General features: G+C 40.5%; 2 protein-coding genes across 14 annotated transcripts in view; both read right to left on the bottom strand.

Annotated features, from left to right (window-relative positions):
• The window catches only part of MAB21L3 (mab-21 like 3), a 48130-nt gene extending 41804 nt beyond the window's left edge, over nucleotides 1–6326 (bottom strand). For all 13 annotated transcript variants that reach the window (XR_011494918.1, XR_011494923.1, XR_011494919.1 and 10 more), the window contains exon 1: nucleotides 6189–6326. Coding sequence is in view for 1 of the 13 variants with exons in the window: in XM_044749162.2 (XP_044605097.1) it covers nucleotides 6189–6236 (48 nt within the window). In the remaining 12 variants the exon portion in view is untranslated. The remainder of the gene's footprint in view (nucleotides 1–6188) is intronic.
• Nucleotides 6327–7932: 1606 nt separating this feature from the next.
• SLC22A15 (solute carrier family 22 member 15) overlaps nucleotides 7933–26346 on the bottom strand; it is a 111113-nt gene continuing 92699 nt past the window's right edge. Inside the window, exons 13-14 of the transcript XR_011494916.1 lie at nucleotides 9785–9830; nucleotides 7933–8056 (exon numbers count right to left, since the gene is read on the bottom strand). The gene's annotated coding sequence lies outside the window, so the exon portion shown is untranslated. The remainder of the gene's footprint in view (nucleotides 8057–9784; nucleotides 9831–26346) is intronic.

Here is a 26346-nt window from a genome sequence, read left to right as displayed (position 1 = left end):
TGTGACATAGCTTCTATGAGGAATGAGGGGCTATGTAAGCACATGTGTAAAGATTGCCAGGCAGGACCAAGACTCAACTGTGGTGGGTCCATGAGGCTGTGGGATACCAGCGGACTCAGGTATAAGATGTTCTCTAGCACCTCTCGGCCCTTCAAAGGTAGCAGTTGAGGTGCTAAGATTAGAGTTTGCTGGGCAAGATCTGGGGAAGGATAAAAGAGCAAGGGAGGGTTTCAGTGCTGGGCTGTGTTTTCCAGCCTGGGCAGGCAATAGATGAAGCCAGTTTGGTAGATTAGGGGACATTGGACAAGCTCAGGGACCAGAAGGGTGACCAGGTATAGTGGGGAAAAGTGATACAAGGGCTAACTAGGTAGAACATGGCAATCAGAGTGGTTGGGAAACAGTATTCTCAAATAGTGAAGTTCTCAGAATGTGTTGAAGACTAAGGCTAGCCCCCCGAATCTCCCGAGCCTGCGGATGTGAATCTAGAGAACCTGAATGTTGGTAACACAGTGGTGAATCTATCTGTGCCCATACATTTTGTTTCCTGAGTTAATAAACTAACAAAAGAGTTGTCACCATATTGACGCCATCAAATCATTTTTAACTGATAAAGCTTGAGAGAGAGAGTGTGTGTGTACACAAACATGATGAGTAGCCTACTGGAAAAAGTTCTCCATTGTGAATTTTGTCTACAAATTGTGCCCTCGTTTGATGATGGAATTTTCTTGCTGGGTGAGACAAGTTCACACGCTCCTTAGAAGACACCTATAATCTCTCACTCATTATACAGGGTTACATTAGCTCATCTTAATGACTTGTTTTGATTTCTGAAGGTAAAAGTCAGAATAAGGGAATAGTTTTCTGGGCCTAGAGCCACAAATCCTTTGATTTTCGTCACCCATCACTTCTGCTGCAATTTAGCCTCAAGGATCTTAGAATTAGAAGGGACCTCAGAAATCATCTTGTCTGGTGTCACTTTACAGAAGGCCAGAGTGACAGAGTGGCTCTCCTGATGTCACAGTGTAGTTGACAGCAGGACTAGACCTAATGCCCTGGTCCCCCAACTCCTCTTCCCATCACGCTTACCACACTCTCAAGTAGAAGCACTAGAAATATCACCTGCCCTTCATTCTCTTCCTGAACCTAAACATGCCCTCCGTTTGGAGTTGAGGCTTCTGATATTTCAAAGTCCAAAGTCTCCGTGTATTTGGGTATCACTGACTGTTCTGACAGCCCACAGGCACACGAGGACAACACAGCAGGGCATGACACTGGTGTGGGGTTTCACCAGAGCTGTAGGGGGAGAGCCCCGTCTTGAACAGGCCTCTCCCACAGTGCCCAAGCCACTGGAGTCAAATGGGAGCCTCTGTCCCATTAGGCGATGGCAGCCCTTTCTTCCCCACATCTCTGGCCATACTTCCTGCAACTGGTTCCTACCTCTGCAGCACCACAGGGCTATTCTGCAGCCCCAGAAGGGGTTTGTGCTGGGGTTTCCCCGGCTCAGTCCCATGCACCTCTTGTCACCCCTGTGGTGTACCACAACGCAGAAACCCCGGGCTCTCTCCCCTCCCTTGTCTTGACTACAACCGAGGGAGGAAGAGCAAGAACATTCCATTTCAGGGTGTGGAAAAGCTGGGAGTGGGGCCTGGGGCAGCATTACAGGGAGGGATCTTGGTGAAGAAGGAGGCTCCACCACGGGTAGACACCCATCGCCAGGTCAACCTCAGAATCCTTTTATGGCCTCTCAAACTTCAAGAAGCAAGTAAGATACCAGTTGCAGCCTTGTCACCAAATTTCTTTCATGGCAAAGCTTTGGAACAAATGTAAGGGGGAACTCTGATAATTTAAGAATCAAAGCGCAGTCAATCCCAAGCTGACCTCCATGCCTGTTGAAGTCTCTCTCACCTCCCCTGCTGATGGGGCCAATGAACAAAGGTGCATTGAAGGACGGCATTTGTGGATGTGACGGAGCCAAAGCGGAAAGGAGCTGTATTAGATTAATCAGGCCATGATGCCAGATGTAGTTAGATCTTCTAATCCAACCCTTCCATGCACTGACCCTGGAAAAGTTATGCCACACTTGTTAGCATGTGGATTCAGTTACTCTAATTAAGCAGAGTTTATGCAAAAATAGTCATCAGAGGCACCCTTTGAGGGTGCCATGCATTTTTTGTGGGCCTCCCTCCCACCAAGGCATGTCTAGGTGCCAACACACACGTACACATCCCCACCCTGGGCTACTTTCCTCCTCCCCAAACACAGCATCAGGCCCATTGTTGTCCTACACATCATTTGCTACTATTAATAGCTCAAGTTTGTGAGCCTGAGTTCAATTTACTGTTTCAAATATAAATTATTGAGAATTCAAGCTTACCCTCTAAACATCATTCTGACTCACTTGCATTTCAATGTGCTTTCTTGAGAGAGAGGTAGAGGGGTGGTGCTAAATAGCAAACCAGGAATGTCGCTTAGGCCTCGTCACACCCATGAGCACATGGCCCATGCGAACATCATCCATGATGAGTGCCACTAGGGAAAAAAAGGCTGAGAACTTCCTGCCAGACAACAGGAAGTCAGACTTTTAATTCTGGAATTGCATTAAATTCAATAATCAGTTTAAAAAAAATAAAAAATAGACACCATCTCTGTCTTCCAAGGGTTAATAATTTAAAAAGATGGAGGGGCCGGCCTGGTGGCACAGCAGTTAAGTTCACACGTTCCGTTTCAGCGGCCTGGGGTTCGCTGGTTCGGATCCTGGGTGCAGACGTGGCACCACTTGGCACACCATGCTGTGGTAGGCGTCCCACATATAAAGTAGAGGAAGATGGGCACGGATGTTAGCTCAGGGCCAGTCTTCCTCAGCGAAAAGAGGAGGATTGGCAGCAGTTAGCTCAGGGCTAATCTTCCTCAAAATAATAATAATAATAATAATAATAATTTAAAGAGATGGAAACTTAAATTCAGTGATCCATATAGATGAGACAGTAGACTTTCCACCATCATATCCTCACCTTTTCAGACTAATTCTTCCGTGAACCACTGCTTGGGCCTCACAGGACATCTGCAGTGCGTACGTACAGCAGAAGCCATAGCAACAACAGCACTATGGAGCTAAGAATGGTGAGTCCTTCCCGTGTGCAGGAGGTTTCACAAGTGTTGGCTCCTTTAACCTCCCAACAATCCTTTAAGGTGGATGCTATGATTATCCCCATTTTACAGATGAGGAAACTGAAGTTTAGAAAGTGTAGGTAATTTGCCCAGGGTCCCAGAGTCAGTAAATCACAGAACAGGGATCCGCACCCAGGCAGTGTCATTCTGAACCCTTGTTCCCAACCACTGCACTGCTCTGCCACCTTAAGGACAAGGCGACCTTGAATGGAATCCACACCAACTGCTCGGATGGGGTTCCTTTAGCCTGGAAGGCCTCTCCCGTATCCCTCCACTTATTAAAACTCTACGCGTGCTCCTAGGCTTTGTCTCTACTCCTCTTTCCATGAAATGGCTCTCCCCTCAGAGCTAAGACTCCTCTCTTCTCCTCCAGCACCCTGTCTAAATCTCTACTGTAGCCCTTGTGATTGGCCACATATTCTATGAAGCACTTGCCTGTCTGCACATGGAACTTCCTCCTTGTAGCTTTGGAATTATGTTTGAAATCTGCAGGTGAGATAGGGCCATCCTTAAAGATACCTGAAACACAGAATTTCTCTCTCATTTAGCAGGCCACATCCTGGACCTGTGTGTTAAACACAGTGTTTTGCACAAAGTAGGTGCTCAATGTGTCTTTATGGAGCTAGAGAGGAGTTTAGCAGAGGACATATGGCTTTAGAGTAACAAAGAGTAGACTGAAACCTCAGCACCTTCACTATCTAGCTATGTGACTTTGGACAAGTTATTTAATCCGCATGTGTCCCTGTTTCCTCCTCTGTAAAAATGGAGGTAATATGCACGTCACATGGTTATTGATTAGACTAAATGAAATACCATATGGGTCTCAACCTGCCAGCCCCTTTTACTCCATCCTTGCATTATCTTCAATGAACCCTAAAGATATTTCTAACCACATATGTGCAAAGACACTGTGTGAACATCAAGGAGAATAAAGATATCCAAGACATTGTTCTTCCTTCCAGAAACTTATATGGAATAAAATGATATGATAATTAAGTTTCCACCCAAGATAATAATAGGAAAAGTGTCAGGAGTCAATATACAATTGATTGCCAAATAAACATTATCAGTAATAATTATGATGTGAGTTTACAGGAGGGCAAAACATTTTGTGCTGGAGTGTCAGGGAAATCTTTCTTGAGAAAGTGGACTCTGAGCTGAGTTTGAAGGTTGAGTGTGAGACAGAAGAATAGAGAAGAAAGAGGATACCCTCCCTGGGAGAGGAGGCGGGGTTCCAGCCTGAGACCTTCTCAGGGCACAGTTCTGGTGGGGCAGCAGTAGCAGATTCAACCACCTACAGGGGTGGAGTAGGGAGAGGGTGGGTGTCAGACCAGGAGTGCTGCAGCCTGGAGCTGGTGAGCATATGCTCTGTTGGACAGAAACCCAGCTCCAGCCTGTCATTGCCAGACAAGAAATTCGGATCTGTGGTTGCCAGATAGCCTGATTTTTTTCCATAGAAGACAGAAATCTGGATTTCTACGCAAAATCTCATGATTTCTAAATGTTTGCAACAAATCCGAAAAATTTGTAATTCTCTGCAGGTCAAAGAAAACCCAGCACAGGCTGGATACAACATGTGGAGCACCAGTTAGAATTTCTGCTATTGGAGATGCAGGGAGGCAGAGGGTAGAAAGATAAAGTATTATTTGAATGCTAGGCTAAAAAATTTGGACGTTTTTCTTTTAGAAAGTACGGGGCCATGGGAAGGTGTCAGCCAACACTCCTGCCATTTACAGCGCCCCAAAGGAGAAATAATGGCAAATCACTATTTTTACTATAATTTTTTATCATCATAGATTTTCCCTATCTATCTCTTTCAGTAGTTTTGCCTAAAAAATAAACTTTACTTACCACTCTCCTTTGTTTACATGTAAAGGTATGAAAGGCCAAGACTACCCTCTAACTCTTAGCTTTTTTGGGTTTTTTTTGAGGAAGATTAGCCCTGAGCTAACTGCTGCCAATCCTCCTCTTTTCGCTGAGGAAGACTGGCCCTGAGCTAACATCCGTGCCCATCTTCCTCTACTTTATATGTGGGACGCCTGCCACAGCACGTGTGCCAAGCGGGGCCATGTCCGCACCCGGGATCTGAACCAGCGAACCCCGGGCCGCCGAAGTAGAATGTGAGCGCTTGACTGCGGCGCCACCGAGCCAGCCCCCAACTCTTAGTTTAAATGTTTTAGTTTTAAGGGTGGCTCTGTGCCTTTAGTAACTTCATCTGTAAATGGAAAGGCTTAAATTAGATAATATTTAAGGACCCTTCAAATTCTAATATTCTAAGAGCCTATGACTATATATAGAAGAAATTAAATTAATTCATGTGTACTAAAAATATAACGATACATATTTTTTAATCTAGTAGTTTCACAGTTTTCAAAAAGCTTTGCCTTAAACTTAGAAGATTTCATCAACCCTCCTTTTTAAATCCTTTTTTTAAAATTCCCTAAAAGATGATAGACGGAGGCTCACAATTTGGAAATGAGAGCTTGAGCAAAGAATTGAGAAAACAATCTAAGAGCCTGACCTTAAATATTATCTAATTTAAGCCTTTCCATTTACAGATGAAGCTACCAAGGCACAGAGCCACTCTTAAAACAGAAACACCTAAACGAAGAGTTAGGGACTAGGCTTGGGCTTAAAGCTTTTTCCATAGTACCACTAAGACGTATTAGCTCGCCCATTTTATGGAGAAGAAAGCTGAGGCTTAGACAGGTTAAGTGCCTTTCCCATCACCATGCAAGTATCAGTGGCAGAGCTCGAGTTCCAACCCAAGCTCTAACTCTCCATTACACACAGTATACCCAACGTGCCTCTGGCACTAGAAGCTCAAAGAAAGGACCAAAATATAGTAAGTCCCTAAGCACTCTTAGGGGTGATGGTCTTGGGTTCCTGAGGAGCATTTGATGTATCTTTGGAAGCAGCCTGAAATCCTTTCTGAATCAAGGTTGGCGGGGGTGGAGGGGTGCGGAGAGGTGAGGAGGGGTGAGGAGGGGTGCATGGGAGAGACCAGTATCTGTCCTTACTTGATCCAGTAGGCAATCTTCTAAGTTTCCTGCAGTCAGGGATTTCATGGCTTCTTGGTCACTCCTGAGTGGAGCAGTGATGTCTTGGTTTGTTTCTCACTGGAGGACAGCACTTATGAGTAGCTCTCCCAATAATGTTAGTCTCCAGGAATGTGTGTATGGACCAGAGACTTGCCTTCTCAGTTCTTCACTCAGGTTCTTATTCCAAATTGTGAGCATCCATCTGTCATCTTTTGGGGAATTAAAAAAAAAAAGAATTTAAAAAGAGAGTTGAAATTGAATTTCAGTCCAATCTAATTTTACTCCATTTAGCTCGATTGGCTGGTGCTTTGACCACAAACAGCAATTTTTCAAGCTGTATTTCCCACTTGAATACTTAAAAGTTCCATTCATGACAGAAATGCCCTGTTGTTGGCTTCTTCCCACCTTTTTATGCTCTTGTCCTGACACTAGATGCAGCTTGGAGCTCAGAATCTTCTCTCTCCATGTTCTTATCTTGTTGACAGTAAACATCTCTTGCCCTCTAATCCAGAAAATCCCACAGATTGATTGCCCTTCTTTACAATGAACAAATAGGAAACTGCCAAACAACCAGCCTGGCACCCGTCATTATGGCTACAAACAAGAGATCAGGTCTTGTTCACCAGATCAGGGCACAACAATTTGCATGTGGAAAAGCACACACACACAAACACACAGAGCCATGAACACACACAGGCACAGACACGGAGACAGGCATAAGTGCACGCACACAGGCACACCCAGGGGCAGCAGGACAGGGACCCTCTGTTCACCTGCTCACCTTTGCACGTAATCTCCCTCTTCCCACTTGAAAGCTGGCAATAAAAATAAAGTCAGTGTAAACAGTACCCTTGAGAGTCGAAGAAACACTCACGTCTGGTTTTGCCAGCAAAACCATGTTGGAAAACAGCTCAGGCAGTAAATTCCCAGTCTGGCTGGCTGGGGCTGGTTTGATTACAGAGCAAAAAAAATAATTCACAATAGCCTCATCTCCCTGAAGCTGGTAAACCTCAGAATCTGCTATCAGATGATCTAAAGAAATTACAGCGCTTCTGGGAGCCCAGGTTGCTCCTGAGCAATCTTCCAAAGGCAAGTGTCTCTCCAAATCCACCTCTGAGTTCCCAGCAACCGTGCTGGGTGCCTGGCTACTCTGCTTCCTGTCGCTGCAGCATTTGCATATCTTCCCGTACTCAGCCCCATCTGAAAGCCACATCAGAGCCTCTGGCTGCTCTGAGCTCCACCCACCTTATTAATCCCAGCGTTGAGTCCAGCTTCTACAGATTCCTGTGAATCTGTAATCTGATGTAAATACTGTAAAGCTACCCCTCCTCAATACTGCCTCCATTTTCCATTTTCTTCTATTTGTAATTCTAAATCTTCTTTTGATATCAAATGCTCCCAAATATTTCAGAATCTTCCCTTGGCTTCTCTCTCTCCACTGGTCAATCATTCTAAACTATGGGTTTTATGCAGAAGGAACAAGAGCCCCTCCCTCTGAACTTCTTGCAAGTCACAATTCTCTTTCCACCTCATTTTCAACTTCACCAAAGTCCTCCTCTTTCTCCCACATGCTCCTTTTGGGTTCTTCCTTCTGCTTCCCTATAATCATTAACCTGGGAGGCCCTTTCCTCTGGTAGGGCCTTTCCTATCGTCCTAAGGTTACCCTAGACACCTATCATCAGATTCACAAACTTTCACCGTTCTGTGCCTGTGGCCACCCTACCTCAATTGCCCCAAGTCTGCAGCTGGTCAAAATGTTGAAACTGGAATTCTTCTCTCGTGCTAGGGTCCAGTGACGCTTGTTAGATGTGAGCTGGGATAACAGTGAACAGGGCCAACTGAGGGGCCTGGAAGAAGAAGAAGAAGCATGTGCTCAGGGTGGCTTATCAGAATCTGAGTTTACCTGGTTGCCATACCTGGGAAATGGGAGTGTTGTATAAACACAAGCAGTTCCTCACTCCATGATATAGAGTTCCTTATGGGCAAAGGTTCCAAAATATAGGGCAGTCCCACAAAGACAGGCCCTCAGACAGATTGGCAAAGACAAACTTTCTTGGCAGATATAGATCTCTGGCTAGTTGGATATTGGATCAGCAAATATTTATTGAGCAACAGTCTGCCTGAAGCAGTCTGCTAGGCCACTGAGAGGCATCCAAGTTAACTCAGATTCTTCTCTTTCCTCGGGAAATAAATATCCTCGTTTCTCATGACTCACATCAAATGCAAGTATGAACATATAAACCAGCTTTGGTTCAATTTCTGTTGTGAGGACCAAGAAGTTATTTTTTAAAGTCAGTTTAATAAGGTATTCAAACCCCTAAACATCAACATGAGAAGTCCCGGAAAGGGGACGTCACCCTGGCTCACTAGCAGAGGTGTTCGCTACTGATTGACCTCGTGGCCAAGATGATCATCCTAAGAAAGAGAAGGGTTGGCTCGGTCCACATCAATCCTAGATATACAAATTGGTTAAAGTTCACCTACGTTACAAACCCTGACATATTCTTTCAAAGATTTCCTTTAATCCTGGGGTGACTCAACTCTGACACCTCAGAGGACCAAACAGAGCTAATTGTCCATGCTGGGAGGAGGCCCCAGCAGTGAACAAGGCAGGGACCCTGTCTGTTCTGTATCCCCGATGGTCCAGTACCTAACACATAACTGACCCTCAATAAATAGTGGTGAATATTTGATTGCATTAAACATTAAAGTGACATTCTAATAAATATAATATTTTGAGATGCATAAAATCACTTTATAAGTTATAAATTTAATTTCATACATGCACCTGTGACCTCTTAAATTGCTATCATCTTCTAAAGAAAGGTCTGATATAAAAGAACTTAGCACAGTACCTGGCACATGATAGGCCCTCACTAAATAATTGTCTTCATACTCTATTTTCTTCCCTGAGAAAAAAGACCCTCCTTTGAATGTATATGAGTAATTCTCCTGCTCTTATCTCATGGGTAATATCTTTCATTGGGTTGGTCTTCACAGTGCCATCAAAAAGCTGGTCTCCTTTCTTCTCCTACCAGAAATGGCAACTGAGAGTTTGAACTTGATCTGTTGTCAGGTTCAGAGGTAGAGGATCCCAAAGTCAAACGCTTACATGAGCCAGGCAGGCAATAAAATAGATCAAGATAGAGTCTACAATGGAGAGGGGTGGGGCCTGCAGTGGATTCAAGAATACATTCCCTATCTAGGCTATCCTAGGTTTTGTGTGTGTGTGTTTTAAGCAATACTGTACTATCAAGTACTGTACAATACAAAAGCCACCTCTACATCCTGTGCTCCTGTCGTACTAAAACTCGTTGCAGTTCCCTTGAAAAGTCTTCTCTGGGCCCTTACACAGGCAACGTGCTCTGCTTGTACACCCCCCCCACCTCATACCCCCTTCATGGGCCAACTCCTATTTGTCCTCCATGATTCATCTCAGCTGCCACCTGCTCCAGGGACCTTCTCTGATTCTCAAGGCGGAGTAGGGGACTCTATACGGTTCTCCTAGACCACTTGCTGGTTTACTCGTATCTATCACCTACTGTACTGTATGTTCCTTGAAGGCAAAGGCTTACCTTGTTGATCACAGTACTTGGCATAGAGTAAGTTTTCAATAAATCTCTGTAGAATGAATGAAAGAATGCTTAAATGAATAAATGAGGGTGGCCCCTTTTCTCATTCCACAATCTAATCTCATCCTACCTATAGGCATAAGATAAAGTGAAAAAAGTACAAGGTACACAATGAGTGAATGCTCATTGGTTCACTTGGGAGCACAATTAACACAAGTAGAAAGGGAGTGAGGAAATGTCCCTTGGTAAAGCTGACTTCAGCCCAGAAAGAGCAGAACAACAGGATACGACGTGTTCATACCTGAAGGAAGCCACTATTCATAGTCTAAAACTGTCAGGACTGCTGAAAAACTGCCCAATAATTAGAAGATGCCCTGTGGATCTTGGAATCTAAACACCCATGTGTCTTTGTAAAAGTCATGGCTCCTTCTGGTCATTTCAGTAAAATGTACGTCATTTCTTAGCTGCAATTATTACCCTAATACATCCAGAAGGAGGAGTAGTCCTCCAACATCAGCCTGAAGGGAGCAAACATGTTTGCTTATTACCAATGACTCTACTACTTGTATAGCCTGTTGTCAAAAGAAACAATGAGAAATAATCAGTGCTGTCAACTCCAGCTTCCTATGCAGCAAAGATGACCTGTTTTGGTTCCAAAATAGTTTATATTAAATGATCCCAGTTTGGGCTGGGAGAAAGGAAAGGAGGCTATCTAGATCTGTTTCCATCTCTCTGTGTGTCCACCCATTTATATTTCCGTGCATTGGAATGTCATGCTGGATCTTCTTCATTCAAATGGCTCATGCTGAAATGCAACCCCAAAACTTATTTTTAACAGAGATCAGTTGCCGATGTAATAAACTCCCACTATGCTTGGATAACACTTCGTTTCAAATTAAATGGTAAAAGGTGTTTCCGTTTTCAAATCTCCCTAGCTGGGAAACACAGCTGTATTTTCATCTGTAACTTTTCCTTAAGTCAGAGTGTAACTCCCTTCCCTCTGCTCTGAGTCATGTGAGTCTGGCGTATTTTTCAGTTGACACCGCCAGGAAAACAGAGAGTTACGAAAGCATTTAAGAAAGAAGTTTTTATTCATTTGTTATACCATGAAGTTAACTGGCAGCCTTACTGAGTTGTTCACCTCAGTTTCTGTGATATCTGAGTTAGGAGGTGGCAGGAAGTAGGTAATGGGAGGAACTGATTGTTGCTAGGTCTTGGTCACACCGGGGACTGCTTTTCCCCCAACTTCTACTCCTCATGACACATGACAAATTTATCTGTTTTTGTTTTTTTTTTTAAACAGACCCCTAGAGAAGATACAGACACAGAGATCCATGGAACAAAATAGAAAGTCCAGAAATAGACTCACGCAAATACAGCCATTTGATCTTTGACAAAGTGTAAACACAGGTCAGTGGAGGAAAGATGTTTTTTCCAACTAATTGGTATTGGAACAATTGGTCATCCATAGGAAAGGAAGTAAACCTCGATATGAAGCTCACACCTTATATAAAGATTAACTCAAAATGGATCATAGGTCTAAATGAGAAACAAAATTATAGAGAATTTAGAAGAAACATAGGAGGAACCCTTGTGACCTGGTGTTAGGCAAAGAGTTCTTAGAAAGGACAGCAAACGAATGATCCATAAAAGAAAAAAATTGATAAATTGAACTTCATCAAATTTAAAAACTTTTTTCTCCCAGAGATACTGCCATGATAATGAAGGCACAAGATATGGACTAGGAGAACACATTTGAAAACTACATACACAACAAAGGACTTGTATCCAGAATATATAAAGAACTCTCAAACTCAATAATAAGAAAATAAATGACACAATTAAAAAATGAGTAAGGGACTTCAACAGACACTTCACCAAATAGGACATAAGGATGACAAGCACATGAAAAGATAGTTAATATCATTAGCCATTAAGAAAATACAAATTAAAAACACAATAAGATACCACTACTTACATACTTATTTGAATGGTTAAAATAAAAAAGTACTGACAATACCAAGTGCTGACAAGTATACGGAACAGCTAGAACTCTCATACGTTTCTGACGGGAATGTAAAATGGTAAAGCCACTCTGGAAAATGGTTTGGTAATTTCTTATAAAGTTAAATATATATTTGACCCCTAGCAATCCCACTCATAGGTATATAGCCTGAAGAAATGAAAACTTGATTTACACAAAAATCTGTATGTGAATGTTCACAGCAGTTTTATTTGTGATAGTCAAAATCTGGACACCACTCCAAAGTTCTTCAACAGGTGAATGGGTAAACAAACTGTGGTACATCCATACCATAGAATACTACGCAACGACGAAAAGGAACAAACTATTGATACACACAACTTGAATGAATCTTGAAGACATTATGCTGAGTGACAGAACCCAGCTTCAAAAGGCTACACACTACGCAGTTCCATTTATTTGGCATTCCCAAAAATGACCAAGCTATAATGGTGGAGAACAGATGAGTGGTTGCCAGGGGTTTTGAGTGAGGTGAGGGTGACTACAAAGGGATAGCATGATGTAGGTTTTTGAGATGGCAGAACTGTTCCGTGTCCTGATTTTGGTGAGGTTTTCATGAATCTATATATGCATTAAATTTCATAGAACTTTTCACCAAAAGTAAAGTGTTACCATGGATAATTTTTAAAATAAAGAAACCCAAGATATTGATTATAATGAAAATATAATCAAGTTACCAGGTTTCTCAGAGATAATATATTCTGCGTTACTTTATTGGAAAATATAAGTATTATGTAATCAAATAGTGTCTTTTTTAAAAGACTTTTTTAAGAGCAGTTTAAGTTCACAGAAAAATTGAGAGGAAGGTACAAAGATTTCCCATTTACCCCCTTCCCCTACACACATAATCTCCCCCATTATCAACATCTGCCACAAGAGTGGTGCATTTGTTGCAGTTGATGAACCTACATTGTAACATCATTATCATCAAGTCCCTAGTTTACATTACGGCTCACTCTTGGCGTTGCATGTTCTATGAGTTTGGACAAATGTATCCATCATTATAATATCATTATATCAAACAAATTTTTTTGAGGAAGATTAGCTCTGAGCTAACATCAGCCACCAAGCCTCTTTTTTTTTTTTTTTTTTTTTTTTTTTTGCTGAGGAAGACTGGCCCTGAACTAACATCCATGCCCATCTTCCTCTACTTTATACGTGGGACACCTGCCACAGCATGGCTTGACAAGCGGTGCATAGGTCCACACCCAGGATCTGAACTGGTGAACCCCGGGCTGCTGAAGTGGAACATACAAACTTAACTGCTGGGTCACTAGGCCAGGCCCCAAAATATTTTCACCACCCTAAAACTTCTCTGTGTTCTGGCTCTTCATCCCTCCTTCACGCCCACAATCCCACCAACCCCTGGCAACCACTGATCTTTTTTACTGTCTCCATAGTTTTGCCTTTTCAAAATGTCATATATTGGAATCATACAGTATGTAGGCTTTTCAGATTGGCTTCTTTCCCTTAGTAACATGCATTTAAGGTTCCTCCATGTCTTTTCATGGCTTGATAGCTCATTTCTTTTTAGCACTGAATAATATTCCATTGTCTGGATGTAACACAGTTTGTTTATCCATCACCTACTGAAGGACAACTTGGTTGCTTCCAAGTTTTGGCAATTATGAATAAAGCTGCTACAAACATCTGGTTACAGGTTTTTGCGTGGATATAAGGTTTACAACTCCTTTGGGTAAATACCAAGGAGGGCAATTGCTGGATCGTATGGTAAGGGTATGTTGAGTTTTATAAGAAAACACCAAACTGTCTTCCAAAGGGGCCATAGCATTTTGTATTCTCACCAGCAATGATTGAGAGTTCTTGCTGCTCCATATCCTCTCCAGCATTTGATGTTGTCAGTGTTTTGGATTTTGGCCATTCTCATAGGTGTGTAGTGGTATCTTATTGTTGTTTTAATTTGTATTTCCCTGAGGATGTGTGAGGTACAGCATCTTCTCATATGCTTATTTGCCATCTGTACGGCAGTGGTGAGGTATCTGTTCAGGTCTTTGCCCATTTTCTAATCAGTTTTTTTGTTTTCTTATTGTTGATTTTTAGGAGTTCTTTGTATATTTTGGCTAACAGTCCTTTAGCAGATGTGTCTTTTGCAAATATTTTCTCCCAGTCTGTGGCTTGTGTTCTCATTTGCTTGACATTGTCTTTTGCAGAGCAGAAGGTTTTAGTTTTAACGAAGTCCAGTTTATCCATTAGTTCTTTCATAGATTGTGTCTTTGTTATTGTATCTAAAACGTCATCACTCTACCCAAGGTCATCCAAATTTTCTCTTATGCTATCTTCTAGGAGTTTTACAGTTTTGCACTTTATATTCAGGTCTGTGATCCATTCTGAGTTAGTTTTTGCGAAGAACATAAGAACTATGTCTGATTCATCTTTTTGCATGTGGATGTCCAGTTGTTCCAGCACCATTTGTTGAAGATACTATCTTTATTCCATTGTATTGCCTTTACTCTTTTGTCAAACATCAATTAAATGTACTTACGGGGGTCTATTTCTGAGCTCTCCATTCTGTTCCATTGGTCTATTTATGTATTCTTTTGTCAATAGCACACTATCTTGATTACTGTAGCTCTATAGTAAGTCTTGAAATCAGGTAGTGTCAGTCTTTCAACTTTGTTCTTCTCCTTCAATATTGTCTTAGCTATTCTAGGAACTTTAGAATCAGTTTTTCAATATCCACAAATGACTTGCTGGGATTTTGATGGGTTTGTATTTAATCAAGTCGGGAAGAACTGACATCCTGACAATATTGAGTCTTCCTATCCATGAACATAGAATATCTCTCCATTTATTTAGTTCTTTGGTTTTGTTCACCAGGATTTTGTAGTTTTCCTCATATAGATCTTGTACCTAAGTATTTCATTTTTAGGGGTGCTAATGTAAATGGCATTGTGTTTTTAATTTCAAATTCCACTTGCTCATTGCTGATATATAGGAAAATCATTGGCTTTTATATATTAACTTTTTATCCTGCAAACTTGCTATAATTGCTTATTAGATGCAGGAGGTTTTTTGTTGATTCTTTCAGATTTTTTACATAGAGGATCATGTCATCTGAGAACAAAGCGTTTTATTTTTCCTTCCCAATCTGTATATATTTTATTTCTTTTTCTTGCCTTATTGCATTAGCAAGAACTTCCAGTATAATGTTGAAAAGGAGGGGTGGAAGTGGTGACTGGAGACATCCTTGCCTTTCCCTGATCTTAGTGGGAAAGCTTCAAGTTTCTCACCATTAAAGATGACGTTAGCTGTAGGTTTTTTGTAGATATTCTTTATCAAGTTGAGGAAGATCCCCTCTATTCCTAGTTTACTGAGAGTTTTTATCATGAATGGGTGTTGAATTTTGTCAAATGCTTTTTCTGCTTCTATTGATATAATTACGTGGTTGTTCTTTTTTAGCATCTTGATGTGATAAATTACAGTAACTGTGTTTTGAATGTTGAATCAGCCTCGCATTCCTAGGATACTTGGTCTTGGTGTATAATTCTTTCTAAGCATTGTGAGATTTGATTCGCTAATATTTTGTTGAGGGTTTTTGCATCTATATTCATAAGAGATATTGCCCTTTAGTTTTCTTTTCTTGTAATGTCTTTGTCTGGTTTGGGTATTTGGGTAGTGCTGGCCTCATAGAATGAGTTAGGAAGTATTCCCCCTGCTTCTATTCTCTGAAAGAGATTGTAGAGTTGGTACAACTTCTTCCTTAAATGTTCAATTGAAAATTTACCACTGAGGGGCCAGCCTGATGGCACAGCAGTTAAGTTCACACATTCTGCTTCGGTGGCCCAGGGTTCACCAGTTTGGATCCTGGGTGCGGACATGGCACCAGTTGGCAAGCCATGCTGTAGCAGACGTCTCACATATAAAGTAGAGGAAGATAGGCATGGATGTTAGCTCAGGGCCAGTCTTCCTCAGCAAAAAGAGGAGGATTGGCAGCAGATGTTAGCTCAGGGCTAATCTTCCTCAAAAAAAAAAAAAAAAGAAAAGAAAAGTTCCCAGTGAACCCATCTGGGCCTAGTGCTTTCTGTTTTGGAAGGTTATTAATTATTGATTCAACTTTTTAAATAGATATAGTCCTATTCAGATTGTCTATTTCTTCTTGTGTGAGTTTTGGCAAATTGTGTCTTTTAAGAATGTGTCCATTTCATCTAGGTGATCAAATTTGTGGGCATAGATTGTTCACAGTGTTCCTTTATTATTATTTTAATATCCATAGGACCTGTAGCGATATCCTGTCTTTCATTTCCGATACTAGTAATTTGTGTCCTCTCTCTTTTTTTTTAGTTAGCTTGGCTGGGGGCTTATCAATTTTATTGATCTTTTCAAAGAACCAGTTTTGGTTTTGTTAATTTTCTCTGTTGATTCCCTGTCTTCAATTTCATTGATTTCTGCTCTAATTCTTATTATTTCTTTTCTTCTGCTTACTTTGGATTTAATTTGATCTTCTTTTTCTAGTTTCTTAAGGTGGAAACTTAGATGATGGATTTTAGATCTTTTTTCTTTTCTAATGTATGCATTCAATGCTATAAATTTCCTTCTAAACACTGCTTTCACAAATTTCATGAATTTTGATGTTTTGTTTTACTTTTCATTTAGTTCAAAATATTTTTAAATTTCTCTTGAGATTTCTTCTTTGACCTATGTATTATTTAGAAGTGTGTTGTTTAATCTCTATGTATTTTGGGATTTTTCCAGGTATCTTTCTGTTACTAACTTTGAGTTTAATTCCACTGTGGTCTGACAGCAGATATTATATGATTTATATTATTTTAAATTTGTTAAAGTGTGTTTTATGGCCCAGAATGTGGTCTATCTTGGTGAATGTTCTGCGTGAGCTTAAGAAGAATGTGTATTCTACTGTTTTTGGATGAAGTAATCTATAGATATCAATTATATACAGTATTGATGGTGTTGTTGAGTTCAACTATGGTCCTTACTGATTTTCTGCTCACTGGATCTGTCCATTTCTGATAGAGAGGAATTGATGTTTACAGCTATGATAGTGGATTCATCCATTTCTCCTTGCAATTCTATTAGTTTTTGCCTCACATAGTTTGACTCTCTGTTGTTAGGTACATACATGTTAAGGATTGTTATGTCTTCTTGAAGAATTGATTCCTTTATCCTTATGTTATATCCTTCTTCATCCCTGATAACTTTCCTTGCTTTGAAGTCTGCTCTGTCTGAAATGAATATAGTTACTCCTGTTTTCTTTTGATTGGTGTTGGCATGGTATATTTTTCTCCATCCATTTACTTTTGTGTGTGTGTGTGTGTGTGTGTGTGTGTGTGTGTGTGTGTGAGGAAGATTTGCCCTGAGCTAACATCTGTTGCCAATCTTCCTCTTTTTGCTTGAGGAAGATTGTCGCTGAGCTAACATCTTTTGCCAGTCTTCCTCTATTTTACGTGGGATGCTGCCACAGCGTGGCTTGACAAGCGGTGCTAGGTCTATGCCTGGGATCTGAACCTGCAAACCCCGGGCCGCCGATGCAGAGAAGATGAACTTAACCACTATGCCACAGGGCTGGCCCCTCTGTCCATTTACTTTCAATCTTTATATTTAAAGTATGTTTCTTAGAGACAATATATAGTTGGGTCTTGTTTCTTGATCCACTCTGACAATCTCTGTCTTTTAATTGGTGAATTTAGACCATTGACATTCAAAGTGATTATTGATATAGTTGGATTCATATCTACCATATTTGTTATGGTTTTCTCTTTGTTGCCATTGCTCTTTGTTTTTATTTTTATCTTCTATTCTTTTTCTGCCTTTTGTGGTTTTAATTGAGTATTTTCACATGATTCCATTTTCCCTCCTTTCTTAGCATATCAGTTAAACTTATTTTTAAATTTTTTTAGTGGTTGCCCTAGTGTTTGTAATGTACATTTACAACTAATCCAAGTCTACTTTCAAATAGAGTGATACCACTTCACGGGGGGTGTGAGTACCTTATAATAACAAAATAAGCCTAATTCCTTCCTCCTCTCCCCTCCCACCACTTGTATCATGCTATCATTCATTTCACATATATATAAGCATACATAAGTATATATGTCTAATACACATTAGCATACATAGTTGAATACATTATTGCTATTATTATTCTGAACAAACTTTTCTGTTAGATGAATTAAGAATAAGAAAAAGAAAAGTTTTTATTTTATCTTCACTATTTCTTCTTCAGTGCTCTTGTTTCCTTTATGTAGATCTGAGTTTCTAACCCACATTATTTTCCTCTCTAAAGCACTTATTTTAACATTTCTTGCAAGGCAAACCTACTGGCAACGTATTCTCTCAATTTTTGTTTGTCTGAGATAGTCTTTCTTTCTCCTTCACTTTTGAAAGATAATTTCACAGGGTACAGAATACTATGTTGGTGGTTTTTATTCTCTCAACACTTTAAATATTTCACTCCACCCTTTTCTTGCTTGCATCATTTCTGAGAAGCTGGATATAATTCTTATCTTTGTTCCTCTACAGGTAGGTGTGTTTTTCCTTCTTTCAGGATTTTTTTAATCTTTGATAGTCTGTAATTTGAATATGATATGCCTAGGTTTAGTTTTTTTGGCACTTATTCTGGTTGGTGTTCTCTGAGCTTCCTGGATCTATGGTGTGGTACTACAATTTATTTGGGAAAATTCTGTGATTATTGTTTCAAATATTTCTTTTGTTTCTTTCTCTGTTTCTTCTCCTTCTGGTATGCTCATTACATATATGTTACACCTTTTGTAGTTGTCCCACAGTCCTTAGATATTTTGTTCTGTTTCTTACAATTTTGTTCTCTTTGCTTCTCAGTTTTGAAGGTTTCTGGTGAGATAGCCTCTAGCTCAGAGATTCTTTCCTCGGCCGTGTCCAGTCTGCTAATAAGCCCATCAAAGGCATTCTTCATTTATGTTCCAGTGGTTTTTATTTCTACTATTTCTTTTTGGTTCTTAGGATTTCCATCTCTCTGCTTACATTGCCCATCTGTTCTTGTATGCTGCTACTTTACCCACGAGAGCCCTTAGCATGTTAATCGTAGTTGTTTTAAAATCCATAGCTGATAATTCCAACATGACTGCCATGTCTAATTCAAATTGTGTTTTTTGCCTTTTCACATGCCTTGCAATTTTTTCTTGATAGTCAGACATAATGTACTGGGTAAAAGGAACTGCTATGAATAAGCCTTTAGTAATGTGGTCATGAGGCATGGGGGAAGGGAAACATCCTATAGTCCTATGACTAGGGTTCAGTCTTGAGTGAGCCTATGCCTCTGGACTGTGAACTTCACTATGGTTGCTCTGTTTTTTCCTCCCACCTGAGGTGGGAAAGGTTGGCTAGAGTGAGCTGGCAATGGCTATTCTCCTTCTCCTCCATGGAAGACTAGAGCTGGCTGGAGTTGGACATTTCCCTTCTCCCAGATTAGTTAGGCTCTGGCAATACCCCAGCAGGTTAGGTTTTGGTTAACTAGTTTCTGCTGAGGACAGGCCTTGTTAAAAAGAACAGATTGCTCTGTTGTATTTAAAAATGGTTCCTTTCCCCGCCTCTGCAGGAAGCACAAGGACTTTGTTTTTTTTTCCTGATATTTACTGTGAGGATCTGGTAGAGAACCTGGAGGTAAATCTCACAAAAGTGTAGAGGACCCCTGTGACTGGGTCCCTGGAGTTTTTAACTCTTCAGAGTTGTCTGCACCGAGCCTCCAGCAATTCATCCATTATAGTTCTGGTTTTCCTACCCTGGTGCTGGTTCCCATGATGGGTCTATTTCCACTTCTCTGCTCTGGTGGGTTGTGACTTCCTGTATTCGCCTGTCTGTATCTTCAATCTGTGGGGTAGTGGTCTGCCCTGTGTCATCTCCTCTCTTATGAATCTAATGAGAGTTGTTGATTTTCCAGTTTGTTCAGCGTTTTACTTGTTGGATGGAGTGGCAACTTCTAAGCTCCATACACGTGCAACTAGAGACCAGAAAACCAACAGGGTCTGTTTTGAATTCTCATTATTAGATCTCAAATATTGCTAATTATTAAAATGCTAATAATAATTTTAAACTTTAAAATCAAACAGCTAACAAGTCAGATTTAAATAATTAAATATAAGTGAAAGATCAAGAGGGTCATTCTAGATATGCAAATGTTCCACTAAAGCCTTGGAGAATGGCCTTCATGATGATACATTTTAATAAACAGATATCCTGGAAATTTTTAAGAGTATGCAGCAGAAAGGAGGAGGGGGGAGAAAAAAACTACACCATGAAGCTAACAGTTGTTATTTTTGGATGGTGGAATGATTGTGGGGTTATGTTCTTTTTGTGAATTTGTTTTTATACATTTTCTACAATAAGTATATGCTATTTTTAACCAGAAAAAGGTGTAAAGGCTACAAATGCTATCTAAAATAAAATAAAATGAACTCATTTATTGATGCTTCTTTTGTATTTGCTTTCCAGTTTTGCCAACATTATTCTGCCTAATTAGAAACAGATCCAATCTTACAACACAAATGTTCGAAAGCAGGAAAATATTATTAGCACAACTGTAAAGTATGTTTCTGTGTTGGGTTTCTTTGTTAAGATGTATCATGCTGAGGCAGGAAATATATAAACAGAAAAAGAAACAAAAATATATGTAGGTCAGAGGCAGTCAGAGAACATTCATAAATCATTTCATGGTACACGTCTATCTTTTCAAGGTAGCTACACAATTTCAAGGGCAAATGTTTAACAGAAATATTTGAAACTACATTGGGAAATTTTAAAAGAATCTTCAGACTATACAACCAAACTCATTGCCCTCCTGCATGGTACAAGTCCTGTGCTGGATCAAAAATGAAAAGATCTATTGATTCCATATTCCTCCCTTAGATAAAGTTAGAGAGTCAAGGCCAAGGTATAAAGAGGGGTCTCGTCAGCCCTGCACTGACCCCGCTGGGCCGGCCCAGAGAGGCATTGATGCCAGGAAGCCTGGGAGGGAAGGCTGAGGGCACACCCAGGAGGTGAGTGCTGAGAGAGCGAGCAGGGAGGGGCGTCCTACGGGCTGGGCACAGGCCCGGAGACACAGCCAGAGCCTGTGGTCAGAGCAGTCCACCTGAAGGACACCAGACTAGTTTGGAGAGGTTACACGAGGTGTTGAATTCAAGGCTAAGGTATTTTTATTTTTCCTTGTAGGCTCCTGGGGTGAGTGATCTTAAAATGACCATTGGATCATGTCACTCTCCTGCTTAAAACTCTTAAACGGAATTGCGTTGTTAGGATAAGTTCCAAAGTCTTTTCCTGTGCCTCCATGACCTGTGTGACCTGATTCCTGCTTACTTTTCAACTCTCATCTCCCACTACTCTTCTCCCCCATTCCTATCAAGTTTTAGCCCCAATAACCTTTTTTTAAAAAAATTTTTCTAAAAGCACCAAGCTAGAAAGGATGGTTTATTTGATAAATGTTACTCTAAAAACTGGCTCTTCATCCTGACAAAAATTAAGCTTTCTTCACCATATCTCACACCATATTTTTAATGTAAAATAAATTCAATTTTTTAAATCTTGAAGTAAATCGTAAGAGAATATATGTATAATCTAGGGATTGGGAAGAAATTTTCAATCAATAAAACCAGAAGCTAAATAAGAAAAGATAGATATATTTGACAACACAAACATTAAAACTGATTATGTGAATAAAAGACACCATAAAAAACTGAAAAGTAAACAATGGTTTGTGATAAAATATTTACCAGGTAAATGAAGAGAAAAGGTCACTATATGTGTCAATAAAGCGCTCTTACAAATAACAAGAAAAAGACAAATATCCCAATAGAAAATATAGGCAAAGGAACCTCTCTCTGTCTCTCTCTTTCTGTCTCTCTGACACACACACCCCAGATCAAAATGACCAATAATACAGGAAAGATGCCAGTTCACCTTCCCTTGTGGCACAGGAAAGACAAACTAAAGTCACAGAGAAGTAACATCACTTGTCACCTATCTGACTGGAAAATGTTAAAAAGAGTAGGAAATTCTGTTGCTGGCAAGGGTTTGGGGGAAATGGTACTTCTGAAACATTGCCAGGGGAAGTGTGAATCATTATTAGCCTTTTGGAAAGTAATCTGGCAACATCTATCAAAATTTTAAAAATATATCCCAGTAATCCCACCCTTGGGTACCAACCCAAAGAAATAAATAATCATATATAAGGATATCAGATACAAGCAATAGTGATGACACCATAAATAATAATAGCTAACATATATTAAACATATTTTATATGTCACATACTGTTTTAAATAGTTTACAAATATTAAGCCACTTTATGTATGTGACAACCCAATGAGATAAGTACTATTATTATTTTCATTTTTACAAATGAGCTAGAAAATATATGTACAAGGATGTTTCTGACAGCATTATTTATAATGGAGACAAAGGGACTGCCTATCAGTGGTGGAAGGGTTGAATAAAATGTGGTCATCCACATCCTACAACAGTGTACAATTGCTTAAAAGAATGATTTGGATTAGTGATTCTCAATCCTGATGACACATAGAATTATCTGGGGAGGTTCTGTAAAACCCAGATGGGTGGGCCCCACCCAAAACCAATTAAAAATGAGGGGTGTGTTAGGGTGCGAGACATTGAGTTAGATATTTGGCAGTTAACCTGGAGGGATGACCACAGCAAATTGTTAAAGATGCCAAGAAGGGTACATACTATAATGCCATTTTGTAAAACAATGATGTACTAAACCTCAATATGTGAGTGTGTAAATGTACTATTCATATACTAGATAGTACACAGTATATAGAGACGGATACAAATACTATATATACACAATATATAACATATATACTATATATTTTTACATATAATAACATGGAGAAAGCACGGAAAAATACACACACATGGTTGTTATTAGCTAAGAAATGGTGTACAAATGGCTCAGAAGTGGAGGACAAAGAAAGAGGAGACAGAGAGAGGATGGGAAGAAACTAAAAGAAAAAAAAGAGGCTTAAAGTTGTATATAATCTCGTGATAGTTATTGCAAGGAAGTGAGATTTCAGATAATTTTGTTATACTTTCCTGTGAAAAAAGCATTTTCTATAAACATGCATCATTTATAAAATCAGAAAAAACTTTCACATTATCTTTTTTTTTAAAGCCACGTTTTGCTTATGGCTTTAGCACGCACCATGGCCTTTGCGGAAACAACATTCCTCTGATTCTTTGCCTGAGTAATCCTTCCTTATCCTTGAGGCTCAGCTTACTTGTCAGTTCCTCAGAGTTCCTTTGAGATGGATCAGAATCAGTTCTCTTCATCCCACTGGATCCTGTCCCACTGTCCTTTGCTTTCAGAGCACTTATCACAGTTTGAAATCATCTGTGTGGCTGTAGGACCAAGGTCTGTCTTCCTCTCTGGAGCAGAAGCCACAAGAGGTCAGGGACAAGGTTTGTTTGACTCACCAATGATTTCCAAGTGCCTTTCCCAGTGCTGGGCACATAGAGATCTCAAGAAAAGCTCGGTAACTGCTTGAATCATTTCTCTGCGTTAGCAGCTTTCCACATGTTCCTATCTGTGCTTAAATGAGATTTTGTGCTCTCTGATATCAGGGACTATGTCTTACACCTCTCATTACTCTCTTGCATGTTCAACAGATCTCTGACTGATTTGATATGTTGATAACCCTTGGTTTCCCCGGGAACATTTGCATTCTCTCTTACATCATGCCCACTGCTGCTGTCACCTTCCACTGCACTCTGGAAGAAAGAAAAATGGGTCAAATGTCCCAACCTTTCCAGAAGTTTCAGTTCTTTGGACTGCACTTCAGCTCTTTTGATGATACTTAGATGGGTCATAGTTGTTGAGTAAATTACAGGTCCTTTTGTGGGCTTCCCCCACCTCTGTCCTCCACTGGTGGAGGGGGGATGGTTTACTAGCCCCTCCTGTTATGAACTGAATTATGTCCCCGCTAAATTCATATGTTGAGTTCCTAACACCCAATACCTTAGAAAGTGACTATATTTGTTTTCAGGGCCTTTTAAGAGGTAATGAAGTTAAAATAAGGCCATTTGAGTGGGGCCCTAATCCAATCCTACTCCTTACAAGAAGAGGAAGAGACACCAAGAAGGTGTAGGCACAGAGGAAAGACCATGTGAGAACATAGCAAGAAAGTGGCCATCTGCAAGCCTGAGAGAGAGGCCTCAGAAGAAACCAACCCTGCTGACACCTTGGTCTTGGACTTCTAGCCTTCAGAATGTGAGAAACTACATTTCATTGTCCAAGCCACTCAGCCTGTGGGGTTTGTCATGGCAGCCCTAGCAGACTAAGACACCTCTGTTGAAGAACTCACTTGGATTTCCCAGAGCTAGACAGAGAGACATCTTAGAGGCTCCACTCTTTGTTGCACTCGCTACCATCAGTCAACCAGTTGCCCCAGGAAGGGGAACAACCTTTCAGCTGGCATCTTCTGAAGGGTGAGTTTCTTGCTTTTCCTGGACATGTTTCTGCTACTCCTCCCACCTCCACCAGAAGCTGGGGCAGCTTTGTCTTTCGTCTTTACTCAGGAGTTCCAACCCTAGGGCCATAGGAAGCTGACTATTCCACCACTCCACCTCCCCCTCTACGATTTTTGCTCAGGAGGTCTAGCAGGTACTTTTCAAATGAGTCTCCTGAGGATGAGTCTTTTTTTTTTTTTCTGCTTTATCTCCCCAAAACCCCCCTGTACAGTTATACATCTTAGTTGCAGGTCCTTCTAGTTGTGGGATGTGGGACGCCACATCAACGTGGCCTGATGAATGGTGCCATGTCCACACCCAGGATCCGAATCCTGGGCCGCCGCAGTGGAGTGCGTGAACTTAACCACTCAGCCATGGAGCCAGCCCCTGAGGATCAGTCTTGATGACACAAAGTCCTTGATTTAGCCATGCAAATTAGGAATCTGCTAAAGTAAAAGCTTTCTTCTGAGCTTTTCCTCAGGACTTCAGGAAACCAAGAAAGCCCACAAAAGCTGCATTAGAGATAATACCCTGTCCTTCCTCTGAGAATGGTAAAACCTCTCAAAGTGCACGCTGGAGGCATCTCACCAAAACGAACACTGAGACCCCACTGCTCTGTTTTACTACAATTGTGCGGAAACCACAATATTTGTTCTTGAAACATGATTAAGAAAACAAAATGCCAAGGAAAACATGGCTTTTTACCATTGGTCTATGGCAGTTTATCATCTACTACCAACATTTAGAAAATAAAATTCAGCCTTTTGGGCAGGCGCCCCTTCAATAAAAGTGGTCAAGGTCAAGCCGTCCAGACAAAACAACAATAACAAGAAAGAATAGAAAATAAGTGAATGAAGTTTTATACCTAAACATCAATGAGTCTTTATTATTAAACATTTCCTAACAAAACAAAACAAACCTTAGTGGAACACAGTGCCAAATGACAGGTACCAATTGAAATGTCTTTTACATTTGGCTTTAATTTCTAAACTCATCAGATAAACACCGAAATTTTTTTGCTACCCAGTCTCTGCCTCAGTATCTAAGCCTCCTTGGGGTCATGGGAAAATGGAGTAAAGATAGCGACAAGTGTGATTTGCAGAACTGTAGGATACTTTTACTGTCCTCATTTTGCACAATAGCATCAGGAAAGGCAACATGATATTTCAACCCTATTCAGAGGAAGTATAGAACAAAGCACTATTAACAAAGGACATGCAGCTTAAGTCCCCTTCTTCCACAGTCATGCCTATCACAGCCACTTCCCGATTCATTCTCTCTCATCACCATGACAACCCCTATCAGCCATAAACTGCCAGAACGCTATCAACCAAGAAGTTAACACTAAGCCTTCATTCCCAGCTCATGTGGCTTTATCTCAAATAATCATCTTGTTTCTAGCTAAATTCTTGCCATATTACAACATGGAGTAGCCAGTCATTAGTACTGGAGTGATCCAAGTGCTCCTGGACTTTTGGCACCAAGGACTGCTTAGATTCCGGTTTCGTCTTCAATATTACATAAAACCTAGGCCTCCCAGCTTAGTCTAACTATACCTCAATCATTAAATGTGGCTAAAATGATCTAAAATAAAAGACAATATTGAATGACACTGGGAAGAAAATTAATCACACAAAGGTCCTATCAAAAAGGAAATGAAAGAAATGGCATACAGGCCAACCACGTCTGCAGTACATTAGCTTGGGTGCCCAGTACAACTCAACACAACTTCTTTTGATTAACTACCTTTAGAGGCTTCCTAAGCCAAAATATCTTAATATTTCATGTTAATCGAGATGACCCAGTTAAAGATGTAAGAAGACATTGCTGTAATTACAAGGGAATTGCTGTTAGTGCTGTTGAGTCGATTCTTACTCCTAGCAACTCTGTGTACAGCAGAGTGGAACCCTGCCCGGTCTTTTTGCGCCATCCTCTCACCTTCCAGCGCTGTATCAGACAATGCTCCGCTGCTATTCATAGAGTTTTCATGGCACATTTTTAGGGGAGTGGGTAGCCATTTCCTTCTTCCTAGTCTATCTTAATCTGGAAG

Source organism: Equus asinus, chromosome 16, assembly GCF_041296235.1.
Source record: "Equus asinus isolate D_3611 breed Donkey chromosome 16, EquAss-T2T_v2, whole genome shotgun sequence".
NCBI lineage: Eukaryota > Metazoa > Chordata > Mammalia > Perissodactyla > Equidae > Equus > Equus asinus.
This window is presented reverse-complemented; position numbering and strand designations above follow the sequence as displayed.